The sequence below is a fragment of the Scyliorhinus canicula genome, chromosome 6 (genome assembly GCF_902713615.1).
Source record: "Scyliorhinus canicula chromosome 6, sScyCan1.1, whole genome shotgun sequence".
In the NCBI taxonomy this organism is placed as follows: Eukaryota; Metazoa; Chordata; class Chondrichthyes; order Carcharhiniformes; family Scyliorhinidae; genus Scyliorhinus; species Scyliorhinus canicula.
This window is the reverse complement of record NC_052151.1, coordinates 61,603,480-61,626,239: the sequence shown is the minus strand read 5'-3', so window position 1 is coordinate 61,626,239 and position 22,760 is coordinate 61,603,480. Positions and strand designations below refer to the sequence as shown.

The 22,760-nt window shown below is 46.5% G+C and overlaps 1 protein-coding gene across 6 annotated transcripts in view; it reads right to left on the bottom strand.

The window, feature by feature from the left end:
* Positions 1–22,760, bottom strand: part of ankrd6b (ankyrin repeat domain 6b) — a 287,955-nt gene that overhangs the window by 72,751 nt on the left and 192,444 nt on the right. For all 6 annotated transcript variants that reach the window (XM_038799352.1, XM_038799357.1, XM_038799354.1 and 3 more), the window contains exons 3-4: positions 13,555–13,912; positions 7,135–7,233 (exon numbers count right to left, since the gene is read on the bottom strand). In XM_038799352.1, coding sequence (XP_038655280.1) covers positions 7,135–7,233; positions 13,555–13,674 — 219 coding nt within the window. In that variant the 5' untranslated portion in view covers positions 13,675–13,912. The remainder of the gene's footprint in view (positions 1–7,134; positions 7,234–13,554; positions 13,913–22,760) is intronic.

Below are 22,760 nucleotides of genomic sequence, written 5' to 3'. Positions count from 1 at the left end.
CCAGCTTTGGACAGGACCAAAACATATGAACGTGGTTTGCTGGGCACCCCCCCCTCAACACACACACATCTTCTACCCCCTCAAAGAGCCGAGTCATCCTCGCCCTTGTGAGGTGTGCTCTATACACCACCTTCAACTGTATCAGCCCCAACCTCATGCACAAGGTGGAGGCATTCACCCTCCGGAGCACCTCACACCAGAACCGCCCCCTCCATACCCTCTCCCAACTCTTCCTCCCACTTTACCTTGATCCCATCCAGCGGTGCCTTCTCCTCTTACAAAATAGCCCCGGAAACCACCGACACTACCCCCTTCTCCAGTCCCCCTGTCGTTAGCACCTCCTCCAGCAATGTGGAGGCCGGCTCTACCTGGAAGCTCTGTATCGCCTTTCTGGTAAAGTCTCAAACCTGCATGTATCTAGATATTTCCCCCTGCACCAGCCCATACTTCGCTCCCAGCTCCTTCAATCTTGCAAACCGACCCTCAAGAAGCAAATCTTTTAGTGTCCTAATTCCTTCCTCCTCCCATCTCTGAAAATTTCCATCCCACTTCCCTGGCTCAAATCTATGATTCCCCCGAATTGGCATATCTCTTGACCCTGCCCCAACCCGAAGTGCTGGCGAAACTGCCTCCAAATTCTCAGCAAGGCTATTGATGTGTTGGGCAGGCTGGGTCGATGTGGACTGCACTTGATGCAGTGTAGTGAGAGACAGACCTCCAACACTCGATAAGATCCAACACGATTTTATTTAATGTCTTAACTACTATACATGTTCAACTGTGTGTTGACACTATGCTGACTTGATGGGAGACCGAGAACTAGCCTGACCAGACTTACTGACTACCGCATGGTGTTTGCACTGGCTAGCTCACGAACTCTGACTGTCTCAGTGGCTGGGTCCCGAGAGAGCGGGAAACCTAGTGCCCTCTGGCTTTGTAGTGGTAGTGTCCTGTCTGGTGATTGGCTGCTCTGTTCTGTGTGCTTACTGGTCATCCTGTGTGTCAATCACTGCCTGTCTGCACTCCATTATATACATAGATGTATATTATGACATCTCCCCCCCTTTTTTTTTGGATGTGTATATGTGCATGACTATGTACAGAATGTGTTAAAATGAACTTATATACATAGGAAGGTGTCGCTAGTGTAGATGAAACGGTAAAACGATATTTACAGACGTAAAAACGATGAGGTAACAAGATGTACAAAAGTTCAGTCCATAAAATTAGTCTCTGTGGCGGGCGACGAATTCTGGTTGATCGCCGCAAGGGTGGATCAGGGGCCGCCTGCACTTGGATAGGCGGGAGCACCACCAATGCGGTGGTCGCAGGGGTTGGCAGGATTGCTGGTAGATCGGTGGCCTCCTGGTAGGAAGCATTGTGGGTGGCGGGGCACTTTGGTCAGGTGGCGGGCGTAGAACTCTGTGCAGTGCCCTTCTGTTGCATCGTAGGAAGGAGCCATCATCCATGCAGATGAGGAACGATCTCGGGGCCACTTGCTTGACCACCACAGCTGTGGCTGACCAGCCGCCGTCAGGCAACTGTACACGAACACGATCAGTTGGGACCAGCTCGGGGAGATCCGTGGCATGAGCATAATATGCTGATTTCTGTTGGGCCCGAGACTGCTGCATTTTTTGTACGACCGTGAGGTGGTCAAGGTCTGGAACATGGATGGCTGGAACTGTGGTTATCAGAGTGCGATTCATGAGCATCTGCGCTGGAGACAACCCAGTGGACAGCGGGGTTTCCCTGTATGCCAGCAGCGCCAGGTTGAAGTCGGAGCCTGAGTCTGCAGCCTTGCATAGCAATCTCTTAATAATATGGACCACTTTTTCGGCCTACCCGTTTGACTGCGGGTAGTGGGGGCTGGAGGTTACGTGACGGAAGTTGTATAACCGGGCAAACTCAGCCCATTCCTGGCTGTAAAAACAGGGACCGTTGTCACTCATCACCGTGAGCGGTATCCCATGCCTGGCGAATGTTTCTTTGCATGCCTTAATCACCGTCTTCGACGTGAGGTCGGACAGTTTCACCACTTCTGGGTAACTGGAGAAGTAGTCGACCAGGAAGACATAATCATGCCCCTTGGCGTGGAAAAGGTCGACACCGACTTTGGACCATGGGGAGGTCACTATCTCATGTTGCTGCAAAGTTTCTTTGGGTTGAGGTGGCTGAAATGTCTGACATGTGCGGGGCAGCAGGGTAGCATGGTGGTTAGCATAAATGCTTCACAGCTCCAGGGTCCCAGGTTCGATTCCCGGCTGGGTCACTGTCTGTGTGGAGTCTGCACGTCCTCCCCCTGTGTGCGTGTGTTTCCTCCGGGTGCTCCGGTTTCCTCCCACAGTCCAAAGATGTGCAGGTTAGGTGGATTGGCCATGCTAAATTGCCCGTAGTGTCCTAATAAAAGTAAGGTTAGGGGGGGGGGGGGGGGGGGTTGTTGGGTTACGGGTATAGGGTGGATACGTGGGTTTGAGTGGGGTGATCATGGCTCGGCACAACATTGAGGGTCGAAGGGCCTGTTCTGTGCTGTACTGTTCTATGGTCTATGTTCTATGTAGGGCAGTTGAGGACCGTGTTGGCAATGTCCTGGCTGATGCCCGGTCAGTAGACTGCCTCCCAAGCTCTGCGTCGACATTTCTCGACCCCCAGGTGACCCTCATGGAGTTGGCCGATCACCATATTCCTCAGAGTTGGCCGAGCACCATATTCCTCAGAGCTCGCATGCTCTGAGGAATCACGATCCTGTCGAGCTTCATGAGGATGCCGTCCACCACTGTCAGTCCCTTCTGCGTCCACCACACTGTCCCTTCTGCCAGCCATTTGTAAGGTGCTGCATCACTTGCTGCAGCAGAGGATCCTTGGCCGTTCCTCCCGAATTTGGATGACCCTCTCATCAGAGGCCGGAAGGTTGGAGGCACATAATTGCACCAGCGCGTCGATGTGGCAGATGAAGTCAGTTTGTTCAGATGGTGTGGTAATTGACCTGGAAAGGCCATCTGCAACAGTGAGTTCTTTGCCTGGCGTGTAGACAAGTTCAAAGTCATAGCGGCGTAGCTTGAGAAGGATTCGCTGTAACCGAGGCGTCATGTCATTTAAATCCTTCTGTATTATGTGGACTAGTGGCCTGTGGTCTGTCTCTACCGTGAATTTTTGGAGGCCATAAACATAGTCGTGAAACTTGTCGATTCCCGTTAGGAGGCCCAGGCATTCCTTCTCAATCTGAGCGTATTGTTGCTCAGTGGACGTCATGGCTCTGGGGGCATACGCAACTGGAGCCCAGGATGAGGAGTCATCCCGTTGGAGGAGCACCGCCCCAATGCCGTCCTGGCTCGCGGCAGTGGATATCTTGGTCTCCCTGGTTGGGTCGAAGAACGCCAGAACCGGGGCTGTGGTGAGCTTTGCCCTTAGCTCACGCCATTCCTTTTCATGAGCGGGCAGCCACTGGAATTCTGTCGACTTTCTGACGAGATGGCGGAGGGCTGTGGTGTGGGATGCCATATTGGGAATGAACTTCTCGAGGAAGTTGACCATCCCTAGAAAGCGGAGGACTGCCTTCTTGTCCTCTGGGGTCTTCATGGCGTTGATCGCCGAAATCTTGTCAGCATCTGGCCGCACGCCCTGCTGCGAGATGTGGTCACCAAGGTAAAGATGTCTGATTGATTGAACGAGCACTTGGCCCTGTTGAACTGGAGACCATGCTCATGGATTCTGTGGAATACCTGCTTGAGGCGGGCGATGTGTTCTTGGGGAGTTGTGGACCAGATTATGACATCGTCAACATACACTCACACCGCCTCGATATCCTCCATCATCTGTTCCATGATGCGGTGAAATACCTCTGAGGCAGAGATGATGCCAACGGGCATTTGGTTGTAGCAGTAGCAACAGAACGGGGTATTGAATGTGCACAGTTTGTGACTGGAAGCGTCCAGCTGTATTTGCCAGAACCCTTGGAGGCGTCCAGCTTCGTAAAGAATTTGGCATGAGCCATCTCGCTGGTCAACTCTTCTCGTTTTGGTTTCGGGTAATGCTCCCGCATGATGTTGCGGTTTAGATCCTTGGGGTCAATGCAGATCCGAAGCTCCCCTGACGGCTTCTTGATGCAGACCATGGAGCTGACCCAGTCCGTGGGTTCTGTGACCTTTGATATGATGCCCTGGTCCTGGAGGTCCTGTAATTGCTGTTTGAGGCGATCCTTGAGGGGTGCCGGAACCCGACGTGGTGCGTGAATTACAGGGGTGGCGTTCAGTTTGAACAAGATTTTGTATCGGTATGGGAGCGTGCCCATTCCGTCGAACACGCTGTTGATGTCATCAATTTCAGCCTGGAAGTTTTCATCAGGTAAGGCCGTCGCCTGTGAGAATGACATGGTGTGGACTCGCTGAACCAGGTTCAGGGGCTGTTTAGCTCAAGGCTAAATCGCTGGCTTTGAAAGCAGACCAAGCAGGCCAGCAGCACGGTTCAATTCCCGTAACAGCCTCCCCGAACAGGCGCCGGAATGTGGTGACTAGGGGCTTTTCACAGTAACTTCATTGAAGCCTACTCATGACAATAAGTGATTTTCATTTCAGGAGCACCGAGCAGGGATGCTCTGTCAGGGATTGCTCCTACAATCTCAAACCACAGCGTCACTTTAATTGAGTTGTTGGACACTCCGAGTTGGCATGAGCCACTAGTAGCAATGGCATTGCCATTGTCGTCAAGGAGCTGGCAGGCCGGTGGAAGAATACTTGGTCTGACGCGGATGGTGTCGAGATCGGATTTCGAGATGAGGTTCGCCGATGCGCCGGTGTCCAGTTTGAACCGGATGCGAGCCTTGTTGACTGTGAGGACAGCACACCACTCGTCATCGGGATCCACACTGAGGATCGAGAGGTGCTTCACTATCTTGGAGAAAGGCAGCGCATGCTTCGTAATGATGCCCACCTGGTATGGGGATTTGAGGCACTCAGCATCAGGATCTGTTGGGCTGTCGGGATCGGAATCTGGCATGACTTGCTGTATTGAACAGACGCTTCTGCGTCATGGCTGTGATCGCTGGATGCTGGGCAGTGGAGCAGATCTGCAAAGGGCTGCGTAGTGGCCAAGCTTGCCGCACTGTTGACACCGTCGTGATTTTGCCATACATTGCCGCTTTAAATGGGCGGAGCCACAATTCAGACACATCATGACTCCAACGTCAGCGCGTTCCGTGCGCCATCGCGCATGCGCAGTGTGGTCAAATGACGTACACATCTGCGCAGTCTGGTCGTCTGTCTCGCCGTCTCCTTGGTCGTGGCACGCATGCGCAGGGGCCCGGGAAAAGTGCGCAAAATGGCCACTATTGTCGATACTTAGGCCCTGCATTTGTGCGATACCCTGAACCCGTTCCGCCTCGTGGGAGGCTAGCTTTGCAGTCTCTGCTGCCCTGATGTGGGAGTACCGATTGTTAGCATTTTCGTGAACAACGCACGTTTCGATGGTGATGGTGAGGGTGAGCTGCTTGACTTTCAGGAGCTGCTGGCGAAGGGAATCGGAGTGGACCCCGAAAATGATCTGATCCAGGATCATGGAATCAGCTGTCGAGTCATAGTTACATGACTGCGCGAGGATACGGAGATGGGTCAAAAAGGACTGAAAAGGTTCATCCTAACCCTGAAGCCTCTGCTGGAAAACGTACCGTTCAAAGCTCTCATTCACCTCAATGTCGCAGTGGCTGTCGAACTTCAGCAGGACTGTTTTAAATTTTGTCTTGTCTTCGCCTTCAGCGAATGTCAGGGAGTTGTAGATGTGGATGGCGTGGTCCCCCGCGGTGGAGAGGAATAGTGCGATCTTCCTGGCATCTGATGCGGCCTCAAGGTCGGTGGCTTTGAGATAGAGTTGGAACTTTTGTTTGAAAATCTTCCAATTTGCACCGAGGTTGCCGGCGATGTGGAGCTGCGGAGGAGGGCGGACGTTTTCCATGTCACCAGATGGCTGTTTGCTGGTCAACGCTGATTCACTCGAGGTAGGTCTGTCAAATTGCAGCATTACTCACTGGTACCATGATGTGTTGGGCAGGCTGGGTCGATGTGGACTGCACTTGATACAGTGTAGCGAGAGACAGACCTCCAATACTTGATAAGATCCAACACGATTTTATTTAACGTCTTAACTACTATACATGTTCAACTGTATGTTGACACTATACTGACTTGACTGGAGACCTAGTACTAGCCTGACCAGACTTACTAGCTACTGCACGGTGTTTGCATTGTCTAGCTCACGAACTCGGACTGTCTCAGTGGCTGGATCCAGAGAGAGCGGGAAACCCAGTGCCCTCTGGCTTTATAGTGGTCGTGTCCTGTCTGGTGATTGGCTGCTCTGTTCTGTGTGCTTACGGGTCATCCTGTGTGTCAATCACTGCCTGTCTGCACTCTATTATATACATAGATGTACATTATGACAGCTATTCCTACCGGACTCACTGAGTATTTACCTGGGGCTGTCGGGAGCAGCACTGTTGCTAATACCTTCAATCCTGACCCCCTACACAAACTCTCCTCCATTCTGACCAACTGGGAGTCAAACTTTCTGACCCGGCTCCAGACCTTCTCCACATTCGCCACCCAGTAATAATACATCAGGTTCCGAAGACCCAAATTCCCTGCCTGCCTTCCTCTCTGTAGTAGCACCTTTCTAATTCTGGCCACCTTCCTTCCCCATATGAATGAGGTAATCATCCCTTAAATCTCTCTAAAAAATGCCTTTGGCAGGAAAATCAGCAGGCATTGGAAAACAAACAGAAATTGCAGCAACACGTTCATTTTAACCGCCTGTGCCCAACCTGCCAGTGACAGAGGGAGACCATCCCACCTTGCCAGATCAGCTTTCACCCTCCCCACCAAACTAGAAATGTTGTATCTCCGGAGCCCCCCCCCCCCCCCCCAATCCCAGGCAACCTGCACCCCCAGGTATCTAAAGTGAGTCCCTGCCCTACAGAATGGCAGCCCCCCCCCCCCCCCCACCCGAGACACCACAAAATATTCACTCTTGTCCAGATTTAATTTATACCCCAAGAAAGACCCAAACTCCCGAAGCAGCTCCAGTATTCCCTCTAATGACAGGAACAAGGAAATCTGATGAGAAGTAATGCAATCACTTTTGACTTACATCATCCTGGATGTCCAGATCACAACTGGCTTTCAGCAGAATTCGTACAACGTCAGTGTGGCCCTTGTATGCAGCCAAATGCAGTGCAGTGCGTCCATGCTGAAAATGTCAAGCAGGCAACAATGAGAGATAGTTTAAGACATAAAGGCTTCACTTTATCTCTCTCACATAGCGATCCTCTTGCAAATTTGTACAATCACAAACCTGCTCCCCACATGGTCAGCACGGGCATGCCTCATGGATTGATCCCGAGCTTCCTTCTCTTCCTTATCTACATACTGTCTAGCGGTTTCACTGTGCATACTTTGAATACCTACCGTTTAAGAATCACAACACAGCAGAAGTTTGCAGTAGGAGGCCATTTGCACCATTGCACCTGTGCTAACTCTGAAAGAACTACCAACCATGCCTCAATCCCAACCCATCCTGATTTTCAAATTCCCCTTTTAAAATTTTCTGCATTCTAATTCCCCCAGGGCTCAGAAATATTTCAGATTTCCGCACCCTACCCCTTTAGCAAGAAGATGAAGTATAAAAAAATCATCTCCCCAGCAAATGCTGTGGCAACATTTACTAAAATCTCAAGAAACCCCACAAGGATTATTCTCTGTAAATATGAGTTCTAGACGTAACCTTTAGGTGTTGTATGTAAACAGCCTGATGAAGTTGCTTTACTTTCCACATTTATCGCATTCATTGTAGACAGGAAATAACTTCTTTATACCTTGTACTGTGTATACTCCCACATAAGCATAACTGCACAGAATACAACTATTGTTATTTTTCAGACAGGTTGGTGACTTTTTGTGTTGCAATTTTTAGGACAACAAGCACCATCAAATGACAAGACTTAAATTTCCTAAATTCGGATCAGTTGTTCCACCAAAGCAACACAGGAGTAGGCCATTCAGCCCATCAAGCCTGTTCTGCCATTTAATGAGATCATGCTTAACTCCTTTCACCTGCCTTGGCTCTGTCCCCTGTTATGCCATTGTCAGGCAAACTACATCTCCCAACTTAAGATTTAAAATCATTAATTGAGCTGGCACCTACCGCTTTTCGAGGGAGAGAGTTTTCAAATTCCACCATGCTTTGCATAAGGAAGTGTTCCCCAAATTCTCCTAAATGCCTGGCTCTGATTCTAACGTCCTCTTGTCCCAAATTTCAGCAAAGGCGCTTTTCTACCTACCCTGTCAATACTTCTCAAAATTCTAAAACCCTTAATCAAATCATCCCTACCCTTCTATATTCCAAGGAATGCTAGCCCAATTTATTGAATTTCTACTCATGATATAACGTTTGCCGACTTAGTAACATGCTGCGTTCAGTGCTCAGAGATGCTATTTAGCATATTGGTGGAAGGGAAGTCAGTAGAAGGTGGGCATTGTAAAAAAGGGCAGGAGACAAGGGTTGCAGAGAATGGAGTAGAATTAACACCTTTACTTAAACTGAAGAGTATTTGTACAGGAAGTCCTTTTGCATGTAGTCCTTCATCATACTTTTAGTTATGCTTCCTTAAAACAAAAGGGACAGCAGGAGAATTAGAAATGATCTTCCATAGCTCCTTGTTTGTTAACTTTATTTACATTTCTATTCCTATTTTAGTGCTTCCAGTTGGGGTTGCCAACCCTTATGGATAGTCCTGAAGGTTTCCAGAATCCTGGCTGTTGCTGTTATAAATCATTGTGTTTTGTTTTTCCATTTTCTTTGAACACTTTCATTTACCAGTTATGAAAGTTGGGCGATGGTTATGTTTGACTGGATGGGGCGATCTGAGGCAGGAGGTCACATTGGTAACTCTACCCTGCAAGCAGAGGTTGACTTACGTACTTGCAACACTGTTGCCAACCACAGAGCCCAGCCAGAGCTTCGCAAGTCCAGTTTTCACAAACTGGTCAACCTATACTAGCCCACAGTGGGCAGGAGTCAAACACAGAACAATTCCCAGACACAACCAAACTGTGGTATTATCAGAATTATCAAGGGTTAATGTAGTACCATGAAGAGCCACTAGAGGGAGCTGCAGATACTACTATATAAAGCAGTGATGCTAGACCTTAGGGGAGGAGTGTGAGCAGGAGACAGCTGGTGAAGGTCATCACTGCAGTTAATGTGAGAAGGTTAGATTTTAGTTATACCAGTTAGTGAGATTAGCAGTTGGTGAGTGTAGTTAGATATATTGGTCAATTTTTGTATTTGAAAAGGACCCAGTTTAGTCGTGTAAATAAAATCTTAGCTTTGTTTAAGTAAAAGCTATACTGTGGTTTTTGCGGAACACTTCGCAATCCACCCTAAATAAGCAACACAAAGAACATCACACAAACAAAATAAAAAATGATTGCTTATCCAGATTTTTCCATTTTAAAGCAAGCACAATTGAAAAGTTGAAGGAAGCGTGACTTATAAAATGCTCTCCCATCTTCAATCCTCAGAGCTCTACACTCCAGTATAGCGTGATCGCCCTCGCCTGAATTAAGCCTCAAATAGTGTTATAAATCTCCTGCTGTACTGGTACATATACATGTATATGTACCAGTACATGTAATACAAATATAATTACAGTGTCTTATTTGCACTCTAAGAGTCAACATCTACAATTTGCATTGATTCGGAGGATCTTTTTAAAAATAAATTTAGAGTACCCAATTTTTTTTCCAATTAAAGGGCAATTTAGTGTGCCAATCCATCTAACCTACACATCTTTGGGTTGCGGGAGTGAAACCCACGCAGACACGGGGAGAATGTGCAAATGTGCAAATTCCACAAGTGCAGTTACCCTGGGCTGGGATTCGAACCCGGGTCCTCAGCGGCGTAGGCTACAGTGCTATCCACTGCGCCACGTGCCGCCCGGATCTTTTTTTAAAAAACAAATTTAGAATACCCAATTTATTTTACAATTAAGGGGCAATTTAGCAATTTTGGGTTGTAGGAGTGAGATCCATACAGACGCGGGGAAACTGTGCAAACTCCACACGTCTGGGATCGAACCCGGGTCCTCGGCGCGTGAGGCAGCAGTGCTAACCACTGCCCCACCATGCTATCCCGGATTCTCTGGATCTTAAGGCCGTCTTCTTTCTGTTATCGATTAGCTTGATATAAAATAATGGGCACGCATGATCATTGGATTTGAACTCAAACAATCAATACCAAAAGAGCTACATACAGAACCATTTCTATATCCTGAAACCCCTAATGAGAACTCCTTTGGAGCTTAAGGAAACAGGTTTACAGCATCAGGGAACAGAGACTCTTTCATAACTGCTCAGAGGCAAGCTATAGATCTGTTTCAGGTACCCGATTAAAAGAATGTCTGGTATCTAAGCAACACAGGAAAGTGGAGAATGAATTCAGATTTTTAAAAAATACAGCTCTGTAGGCTTTTACTATTTCAAGTCGAGTTTTGGTATTCACAGATGCTTCAATGGTGACTTCAGCCTATGTAAAAACTGAGTTTCAAGAATCTTTTCACAACTGTGAGCAGAATAAAAACTTTTACCCTTTTAATTAGCTCATGATCCTTTTGACTAATACAACATTGTAGTTAATTAGTGCAGTTAGTCCCCTTCTTGATGAATTTGGAATTTTTTAGAACAGTACAGCACAGAACAGGCCCTTCGGCCCTCGATGTTGTGCCGAGCAATGATCACCCCACTCAAACCCACGTATCCACCCTATACCCGTAACCCAACAACTCCCCCTTAACCTTACTTTTTAGGACACTACGGGCAATTTAGCATGGCCAATCCACCTAACCCGCACATCTTTGGACTGTGGGAGGAAACCGGAGCACCCGGAGGAAACCCACGCACACACGGGGAGGACGTGCAGACTCCGCACAGACAGTGACCCAAGCCGGGAACCGAACCTAGGACCCTGGAGCTGTGAAGCATTGATGCTAACCACCATGCTACCGTGCTGCCCCTAATTCTAAAGTAGCTTCCAGTATCACGATGCCGAAATCTACTCCAAAGGTTGTCTGGCGTGGAAGAGGAGCCCCACCCCGGCAGGGCAGTCTCTGCCACATTCACGGCAGAGGAAGGCATCGGGCTGAGATTCACTGGTCTGTTCTGTTATCCATCCGATGATTAGGGCGGAGCTTGTTTTATAATAATTAACATATATTATTTTCACTTCATGCCCCGAACAGTGGAGTCCGCAATTCTGATATCTGAATACTGGGTTGGCGCCCAGGAAGGTACCTGCCTCCAGCTGCAGCAGAATGGCAACCCCCACATCTTGTCTAGTTGGACATCCTGGCAGGGGGGGGCTGTGGTTAATTGCCAGGCTAATGAGCTGGTCGCATTAAAGGGTCTTTGCAATCAAAACAACCCAGAGCACAACCTGCTAAATAAAAAAAATCACTGGAAGAAAGGTGTTCCCTCCTGCACCTCGTGGGAAAGAAACATTTAATTTCATTAAAAAGCTGGTGCTTTCACTTAATTCCCTTAATGCTGTTTTCTCTCATCTTAGCAGCAGTCAGATTGATTCCCGAGAGCACACAAAGTAGGCAACTGACATTGTACTGTGTATGTTGGATCTGTGTATAAATGCAATGTAAATTAACAAAGCCAGGGTCGTCTTCTTTCTTCCAAATATCACTGTCTCAGGACAGTGTATAGTACCTGCCATTCCCCTCCCTCCCCCCCACCCCCGCCCCGTCATCAGCTAATTCCTCCAGCTGCAATAATCGATGTTGGGCCTTCATGTCACCCTCGCAAGCATCTTTGAAGTGGGGCTTTGGGCATCCTATTGGTTATCTGGCTCCAGTTGCCTCCCCATACTGAAACTCTTCGGATATGGGACCATCTTCGACGCTGTCCATGTTACCGGATGGCTGATCACTGGCCACCTGGATCCCCAGATACCTAAAGCTCCTCCCCACCACCTTAAAAGGGAACTCCCTGAGTCTCCTTTCCTGCCCTCATGTCTGAATAGCAAACACCTCACTCTTTCCCATGTTTAACTTGTAGCCTGAAAACGCCCAAATTTTTCCAGTATCTCCATAATTCCAGCCATTCCCCCCAACAGGTCTGTGATATAAAACAGTAAATCGTCCACGTAGAGTGAGGCCCTGTGCTCCACCCCCCTCTCACTATCCCCTGCCAAACACGCGATGACCTCAGGGCCATTGCCAAGGGCTCTATGGCCAGGGCAAACAGTAGTGGGGAGAGCGGGCACCCCTGTCTTGTCCCCCTACAGAGACTAAAATATTCTGACCGGACCCGGTTGGTTCTTACATTCGCCACCGGAGCCTGATGTAGCAACTTGACCCAATCCACAAATACCTGCCCAAATCCAAACATGCCTAAAATATCCATAGGTACTTCCACTCCACCCGGTCAAAGGCCTTTTCTGCATCCATAGATACTACCACCTCAACCTCGCGCCCCTCCACTGGTATCATTATTATCCAGGAGCCGTCTAATGTTGGACGTCAGGTGCCTGCCGTTCACAAATTCCGTCTGATCCTCCCCGATTACCCCCGGGACACAGTCCTCTATATGTGTGGCCAAGATCTTTGCCAGCAATTTAGCGTCTACGTTCAAAAGGGAATTCGGCCTGTACGATCCATAGCTCTCTGGTCCTTGTCCCGCTTCAAGATGAGAGAGATCGACACCTGTGATAGCGTTGGGGGCAACACTCCCAGCTCCTTAGACTCGTTAAATACCTTAACCAGGAGCAGACTGTATGCGTTAATGGTGACTATGGGTGATTTCTGATTCCTTTTTGTTGTTTGTTTATGTTAACATGTCGGTAATGTTTATTAATAATAATAATAATAATAATAATAATAATTGCTTATTGTCACAAGTAGGCTTCAATGTAGTTACTGTGAAAAGCCCCTAGTCGCCACATTCCGGCGCCTGTTCGGGGAGGCTGGTACAGGAATTGAACCGGCGCTGCTGGCCTTGTTCTGCATTCCAAGCCAGCTGTTTAACCCACTTTGGTGCGATTGGTTGGTGCTGCACAAGTGCAGGTTTGTTCTCTGTATTTCCATAAGGGTGGAGTTGCTGCTCACCACAGGATGGCTGTTAGAAACCCCACTAAATACACCCAAATGCATAATAGGATGACGGTCTTTATTTTTTTTAAACTGATGAAGATTGGACTTTCAATTTTATATGTGTCATAGCGGATAAGTGAATTTTGGTGGCGATCTAATTCCATACTGTAGTATATTCCATAAATATGGCACAGATGTAAAACTTGTCTTACAAAGTTCAGACCATACTGCAATGCAATACTGAAATCCCAGATATTCAATGCTGCTTAGGGGGTTATCCGTTTAAACATGAGAGTAGCTGTGTGTTTGTGTCAGCTTAAATACTACTTCGTGTATGTAGTTACAATGGGTAATTTGGTTGGCAACATTCAAATCAGAGAAACACATACGGACACAAAACAATTCAATGTGGTTACCTTAGTGACAGCTATTTTGGCTCCCTTGTTGATGAGCTGCACCACATTCTCTGTCTGGCCTTTGTGTGCAGCTATGAGTAGCCTTTCAGAAAGCTGAGCGACTGCATCCCTCTGGCTCATGAATTAGAACAGGAGGTGCTCAGGGCAACCAATGAACAGGTTCTGTCAGTAAGATGAAATGTAGAACAAATGCTTGGATACTGGACTCCAGGAATTTATTTTTAGGCCAACAATTAGCCGTGCTTTCTTGCAGGTGGTTTCCTAACATGCGGGTACATGATGTCTTCAGACACCCAGAATTTATCTTGCCCCAAGGGTTATATCATCTCTTCGATGTCATCAGTATCATCTTCACAACCTGTGAATATGGAACAGTTCTTGAGTTATCTGAAGAGTGGAGGGTTTATACCAGCTGTACAACAACATGATGGCTGTTTGTCAGCTCTATGACATGAATACAGTAACCAAAACATTTCATTATTTCCAGAAGAATTTGAGCAATTGGATATAAACAGCAGATATTTGGATGTTTATAAATAAGTCCACCAATGGAATGACTTGCTTTTAGGTAGGTGCTCCAGTCAAGAGACAAGTTACGGCAATATATCAACATAAATGCAAATGAGGTAATCATCCTTCATCGAGAAGAAATTTCTGTCCACCACCCATCACCTGTCAATTGTAAAGTGCAAGTTTCCCATTAATGATTGCAGGGATTATGACTGTACGAGACCAAGCAGAAGACCATTCAGCTTGTTAGTCACTCGTTGCATGTACGCACCATACCAAGAGTCTGTATGTTACATTAACAGAATTAAAGGGCAGCACGGTGGTGCAGTGGTTAGCATTGCTGCCTCACAGCGCCAAGGTCCCAGGTTCGATCCTGGCTCTGGGTCACTGTCTGTGTGGAGTTTGCACATTCTCCCTGTGTTTGCGTGGGTTTCACCCCCAGAAGCCAAAGATGTGCAGGGTAGATGAATTGGTCACGCTAAATTGCCCCTTAATTGGAAAGATGAATTGGGTACTGTAAATTTATATTAAAAAAAACAGAATTAAAAATCTCGTGTCCACGTTTGAAGTTGAAAATCAGTACCACCCCCTCACTCTTACCTAAAGATGCTGCTCCGAGATGAAATTCATACGCTTCAATTGCACAAAACTATTGCAAAATCAGGAATTTCTATGTATAGGTTGGCCAGTTTCCCGTAACAGCCTCCCCGAACAGGCGCCGGAATGTGGCGACTAGGAGCTTTTCACAGTAACTTCATTTGAAGCCTACTTGTGACAATTAGAGATTTTCATTTCATTTCAGTTTCAATCACCCAGAACAGCAGTTTCCGGCAATAGTAAGGGGAAAATTGAGGAACAAGGTGGAGATAAAGTATGGCAGCATGAACTGATGGGGAAATGAGAGAAGTGTAGTTCAGTGAACTGATCACCATGGAAGCCAAATAAAAAAATTGAAAGCAATTCAGCAATCGCATTTAGAAACAACATTTCTACACATCCCCACATTTCCCTTTGATTTCTCAGGAAGAAATACTATCACAATCTTCCAATACACAATGTATCAGGTATAGCTGTTGCTTAAGTTATGAAAAACATGTGTCCACTGCAATTTCATTTCACTTTATCTGAATGCCATTGTCAGAGTTGTCATTACTTCAGCAAGTCTGCTTGTGTGAACATGAATTTCACTGTTGTGTCTTTTGAGATTTCAGAGCTTTGTATTCTTATCTTCTCAGTTGTGTCACCACAGTCCAAATTAAAAAGTCTGTTTTCCCACGACTTGTGACAACACTAAGCAGATAACTTTCGAAAGTGACAAATTAACATTTCAGTACAACTGCAACCTTCTGTTTTCATTTCATGAAAATTCAATTTAAAAGTTAGCGCCAGTCTTTTTGTTCCTGAAGGTTGTCAACCTGGAACCATGAAATTTCTTCTCCAGTTTAGAGTTGAGGTCACTCAGTCAAATTACTCAGACATCATGACCTTCTCTTCCCTTATGAATGGGAAAAATTGACTATGGATAGGAAATCTTTCCCTTTTACCTTTCTGTTTTATTGCTACTAGTATATTACTACTAGTACATTACTATTAGTTTATTACTATTTGTTTATTACTCTTAGTATATTACTATTACTTTGTTAATTACTACTTTCTTTCTCCTTGTTACCAAAGGAGAAATTCTGCACACACTCCTGCACCCGCATTGTGTCGAAATGAAAGTTCTACTTTGACAGATTCTTCCCCAGAAAATGCACTATGGAACTCCTATACTCCTATTTTCTCTCAGTTTTCCCTTCCTTCTTCAGCCTTTTGAAATTTATGTTTAGCATAATTTGATTTCACTCGCCAGTGTACGATGGGCCGCTCATCCAACCTCCACAATGTAAAAAAGAGAATCAAAGCAAGAATTATAGGCGCCTTGTGGCCAATATAAAATGAAATGAAAATCGCTTATTGTCACAAGTAGGCTTCAAATGAAGTTACTGTGAAAAGCCCCTAGTCGTGACATTCCGGCGCCTGTTCGGGGAGGCAGCCGGGAAGGCTGAACAATCAATTAGAATATTGATGTTCCAGTGAAATGTTTAGTTGCAGTCACTGCAACATTTGAATATACTTTTTTTTTTTTATAAATTTAGATTCCCCAATTATTTTTTCCAATTAAGGGGTAATTTAGCGTGGCCAATCCACCTACTCTGCACATTTTTGGGTTGTGGGGCAGAACCCATGCAGACATGGGGAGAATGTGCAAACTCCACACGGACAGTGACCCAGAGCCGGGATCGAACCTTGGACCTCAGCGCCGTGAGGCGGTTGTGCTAACCACTAGGCCACCGTGTTGAATATACTTTATCATGGGAAAGACGATTTGTTACAAAATGGCGAGATTTTGCTTTTAAACACTGGATATGGAACTAGAGCGTGTACTGCAGAAAGTTTGAAATCTGATCCATACTGAAGTAGTTGCTGGTGTCAACAAGGGATGCATAATTAATCTCAAAATCAGAGGGGGAAAGCTGGCCAAGATTCACACTTTGATGATTGCCCTTAAATTCTCAAAACAGCTAAACTACAAAAACAAAAATTGTGTATCTCATAAAGGCTTGATTCAGGTGTAACATTAGATATTTAACTTAAAAGAACCCCCAGCAGGGGAGGGAGCAATAGCATAAAAGAGACCCTTCTAATTACATTGAATAATTAGATCGCCTCTACCATTTTCAACCACATAAAATGTGTCAAGTCTATTTTTAGCGCATCCTCATTAGAGATGAATTGTACATTTTGAAAAAAATATGTCTATTAAGGCATTAACAAATAAACATCAAACAAAACCAGGATGAAAAAGATAACCAACAGATAACCAACAGGAGAATCCAGCATAATTCAATAAATAGTCAACGACCGGGCTCCGCCCTCCCTACCATACACCCCCCCCCCCCCCCCCCCCCCCCCCCTCTGCCTCCACTTTTTCGAGTTAACCCTAATCCACCCCCCCTCCCCCTTTTGACTTAACTGTCCTGGAAGAAGCCAATGAATGGTTTCTATCTCCAGGCGAACCCTTCCATCGACCCCCTTAAGGCAAATTTAATTTTCTCCAATCTAAGGAAATAATAATTGCTTATTGTCACAAGTAGGCTTCAATGAAGTTACTGTGAAAAGCCCCTAGTTGCCACATTCCAGCGCCTGTTCGGGGAGGCTGGTACGGAAATTGAACCCACGCTGCTGCTTGTTCTGCATTCCAAGCCAGCTGTTTAGCTCACTGTGCTAAACTCAGAGGCTCCGAGTCCCTCCACCCCATTTCTGGGCTACCAGTGTACAATTTTAATATAATAGAAAAACATAGAAAAATACAGCACAGAACAGGCCCTTCGGCCCACGATGTTGTGCCGAACTTTTGTCCTAGATTAAGAACAAATTAATCTACACCCCATTATTCTACCGTAATCCATGTACCTATCCAATATCCGCTTGAAGGTCCCTAATGTTTCAGACTCAACTACTTCCACAGGCAGTGCATTCCATGCCCCCACTACTCTCTGGGTAAAGAACCTACCTCTGACATCCCCTCTATATCTTCCACCATTCACCTTAAATTTATGTCCCCTTGAAATGGTTTGTTCCACCCAGGGAAAAAGTCTCTGAGTGCCTACTCTATCTATTCCCCTGATCATCTTATAAACCTCTATCAAGTCGCCCCTCATCCTTCTCCGTTCTAATGAGAAAAGGCCTAGCACCCTTAACCTTTCCTCGTAAGACCTACTCTCCATTCCAGGCAACATCCTTGTAAATCTCTTTTGCATCTTTTCCAAAGCTTCCACATCCTTCCTAAAATGAGGCGACCAGAACTGCACACAGTATTCCAAATGTGGCGTTGCAATAATATATATTGCTCATTGGCCAAGGAGAGTTTGGTAGCATTTTCAAAATTTGAGTCATATAACCATTTTATTCATTTCCATTGACTTATATCTCGTGTGGCATACAACGAAGTAAAACTTGAAAAGGTAGCCAACATGATTTTTTAAAAAATCCAAAGCAACCAAACCACAGCAAATGGCTCATGTATTTCAGGATGAAAGATGATGGACGTTATTGACAGAATGTGGTTAGTCAATGAAACAATTACAAAACCACAACCATTACTCATTTTGAGTTATACGATATAGGTCTTAATCATCAGAAGTGTTGTCACAAAAATGTATTAGGCAACCTTGTGATGGAAGTGTGGAAATGGATCTTTCATTGAAAATCCTGAAAGATAAACGAGTTGCCATTCGGCCTCTTGCACAAGCTAGAGTATTTTCTTTTCCAGGGCTAAATTGCATACTTACAGTAGCGATTAGTTTTGAATTATAGTCCACGTCTGTAGACAGAATTACCTCAGGATGGGAGGACAAATCAGAACAGCACTGGAATCTTCAGGGCCAGCATTGGTATCGTCGAGTCTGGAGGTTACAAATTTGGGAGTGATGGTTTCAGCAGTATGTGGGCTAAGATTACAGAGGCGGAGCTAGGATATCTTTGTGGTAAAGTGAAATTGGGGGTCAGTAACTACTGCAATGACAAATATGTTTCCCAAGTTCTGAAAATTCTAGTTCAGCCTAAGACAGTAGCTGGGGGAAAAGATGGAATTGGTGGCAAGGGCTAGTGGCAGCAATCAATAATGATCTGCCCAATGTCTGGCTGGAGGAAACTGACTCATCCAAGATTGGGTATCGGATAAGCAGTCTGACAATACAAGAGGTGTCAGAGGGGGTGGGGTTAGGGTCTACCAGCACACGTATGGATGATATGGTTCAGGTAGATGACCTTAGATAGATGATAAGAAAAGTAGATGATGAATAGGAAGGCAATCACAGGTTAACAGCCTTTAGAGGTGCAAAAAGTGTGATGTCGGAAAGAAAAGCCACTATGATTACTATGATTGAGTAAAAATGGAACCAGTCACAGCACAGAGGAGAGATTTAGAGAAGTAAAGTGTGATTAACTATGTTAAAGGTGATGTGGAGAAAAGGTAGTGGAGAAGAGAAACAAAGAATCTTCTTTGCTCTCAGGACGCTTATCGATAATGAACAAAGGAGTCCAATAATGTTTGATGTGACCCAGGCAAATTTGGTCAAACCATTTGTACACCTCTATTCTTTCACAGGATGTGAACGGCGCTGGCTAGGCCAGGATTCGTTCCCCCACCCCAAAAGTTCCCTTGTGAAGCTGGTGGTGAGCTGCCTTCTTGGACTGCTGCTGTCCATGTGGTGTAGGTACACCCACGGCGCTGTTAGGAAGGGAGTTCCAGTATTTTGACCCAGTGACAGTGGTGGAACAACCAAGTCAGGATGATGTGACTTGGAAAAGAACATGCAGGTGGTGATGTACCCATCCATCTGCTGTCCTTTTCCTTCGAGGCAGTAGATGTTGCGGGTTTGGAAGGTACACGCGAAGGAGACTTGTTGAACGGCTGCAGTGCATCTTATTGAAGGTACGTACTGCTGCCACAGTTCGTCGGTGGTGGTGGGAGCAAATGTTTGTAGATGGGGTGCACATCAAGCTGGCTGCTTTGTGTTGGATAGCATCAAGTTTCTCAAGTGTTAGAACATAGAACATAGAACAGTACAGCACAGAACAGGCCCTTCGGCCCTCAATGTTGCGCCGAGCCATGATCACCCTACTCAAACCCACGTATCCACCCTATACCCGTAACCCAACAACCTCCCCCTTAACCTTACTTTTATTAGGACACTACGGGCAATTTAGCATAGCCAATCCACCTAACCCGCACATCTTTGGACTGTGGGAGGAAACCGGAGCACCCGGAGGAAACCCACGCACGCAGGGGGAGGACGTGCAGACTCCACACAGACAGTGACCCAGCCGGGAATCGAACCTGGGACCCTGGAGCTGTGAAGCATTTATGCTAACCACCATGCTACCCTATTGGAGCTGCACTCATCCAGACAAGTGGGGAGTTTTCCATTACATTCCTGACTTGTGCCTTGTAGATGGTGGACAGGCTCTCACCGACAGTCTAAGTTTCAGGTTTTGTGCATGACTTAGTACTAATATATGGTACCCCCTGGCCACCCCACACCAGTTCCCCCAGCCCTTGCAGAAGCCACCTCCCCCCCACCCCTCCGGCCAGCGGCATGGAACCCGGCCAAGTGTGGTAGCACTGGACACAGTCTGCAGCTGCCACGCCAGGTTCACGATTTGGGTGAGCACATGTGCCTGTGCCATTGGGAGCTCGGCCCATCAGGGGCGGAGTATCGCGAGTGGGCTGGCCGATGAGGCACCAACGGCATTGCGGCTGCGCATGGCGTGCATCCCGATGATGCCGGTTTGGAGGGGGCGGAGAATCGCAAACCGGCGTCAAACCGCGCAGCCCCGATTCTGGCATCGGAATTAATTCTCTGCCCAATCACCAATTATGATTTCGGCGTTGGGCAACGGAGAATCCCGCCCATTGTTCTGTGTGCAGCTATAACATTGTTCTGGGAAAATCAGGTCCAACTTACAATATTTAGACGTAAGAACCAATTTTCAGGAATAGTGCATAAGTCAGAGGACTGCCTGTACTGTACCTTGCATATTTCTACTCTCAAAGTGCAGCACTAAAATGGTGCTGGGGTCTGCTCAACACAATAGACTTCCTGACTGGAGAGGTTACAGTCTACTTCTCACCCACTCCCTCAGACCAACAAAAAAAATGTACATCCCTCAAGCTCATTTTTATTTGCAGTTTTGCCTATGGGTATCCACACCACAGAGAAAGTAGGGAGTCAGAAGAAGGTTTTGTTTACAACCAATATGCTCCTAAGACGACCCTGGGCATATGAAGAAGGCATCTTCCCAAGGTATGTTTACTTTTCAGCTAGGCTCACAGGGAAGGATGTTGACGTGGAGAATTGTGATCTCCTTTGTTTTGGCAGCATGCTGACAGGCTGTACCGGAGGCCTAGCAGCTGGAGGGGGAGGGGTGGGGGCTTTCCCTTTTCCTATCCACCCCCCCTCATCATTGATCTTCCCCCAGTCACCCTCGCTGGGTGAGGTCCTCTTCCATGGACTCTGCTTTGGTTCTTTCAGGCCTTGGCTGCGGCTCAAGTGCCAGCTGCGGTTCAAGTGGCAGCTGCATACTCTTCCAGACTGTATACGCTGGACTTAATTTATTCTCCTCCCAACTGGTGTTTGTGTGTGTGGGGTCCCTCCAGTTGTGATGTGCTTCAGTTCTTTGGGCTGCTTGTTGCACTTTGCTATTTTCTGCCAATCTGAGTAAAGAGAGCTCACTCTGGGTGGGAGCAATGAGAAGTTGAATAGGCTGCCTCACTGCATGGTTCCAGTGCTTATTTTACAAACTCTATACTTTTTTCAAGCTGCCATTCCTGCTGCCAGTTTCCACAAATCACAAAGTTGAAGGAGGCAGAAAGCTTTCCTGGTTTTCCACAAGAGTTACTTGCCACTCTGATTTGCTTGCCACAAATCTGGCATCTGCCCTGGACTGTGAAGAGCTGTGTGGTTTCCTGAGTTTGGTATAAATGTAAAACTTTCGTCCTGTCCTCCACAGCCTCCGTTTACAAAGCTGGAAAGCAATGCGGTAAATAAAGTAGCATGCACAGAATCTGATCACATCTCTCAGGAACGCTCCAAAACAATTCCGAAACCATCAACCACTTTGAAACACTCTTATTATGTAAACATCACGATATAACTGTCAAAATAATGCTGATGCTCTTCTCTGGAGGGATAGATCAAAAGTGTTTAAACGCTGCAAGCAGATTGTTGAGAAATCTTTTGACTTTACAAGATGTGCCTCATCCTTCACTCTCATCTTGCAGAAGTGCAATCCATGTAACCATCTATTCCACTAATCCAACAGAGCGATGACTAACACATTTTCCTGCATGTTACTACAAGCCTACTAAATAACTAGGTATCTGTTTTGCTGCACAGAATTCTGCTCGCCAGATCCAGAAAAGCAAATTAAACAAGATTTTTTTAAATTCTGGCCTCCACCAAGGGGAACCGTCCCAGTAGAGCACTCATGCCAAGCTGGCACATGGATCCATGCCAGTTTCTTTCTGAATGCTGAGGTAGTGAGGTCAGTTTAGCTGCACAATGCTGGGAGCTTCCTTGCATACCAGCTTCAGAAATTCTTTTCAGCACCTGTGCACTCCCATTTGGAGCTCCTTCACTCAGGCACAGCACTTATTCCCATGATGAAGAGCTGTACATATTACAGATAGGACCTATTCTGTGCTAATCCACATTATGCAAAGAACAAAGAACAATACAGCACAGCAACAGGCCATTCGTCCCTCCAAGCCTGTACCGACTATGGTACATGTCTACACTAAAACTGTCTGCACTTACAGAGTCTATATCCTTCCATTCCAACCCTATTCATATATTTATCTAGATGCCCTTAATTGCCACTATCGTACCTGCTCCCACACCTCCGCGTAAAAAACTTTCCTCGCACGCACTTTAAACCTATGTCCCCTAGCACTTGACTCTCTGACCTTAGGAAAGAGCATCTGACTGCCCACTCTGTCCATGCCACTCATAATCTTGTAGACCTCTATCAGGTCACCTGTCAACCTCCATCGTTCCAGTGAGAACAAACCGAGTTTATCCAACCGCTCCTCATAGCTAATGCCCTCCATACCAGGCAACACCCTAGTAAACCGCTTCTGCACCCTCTCC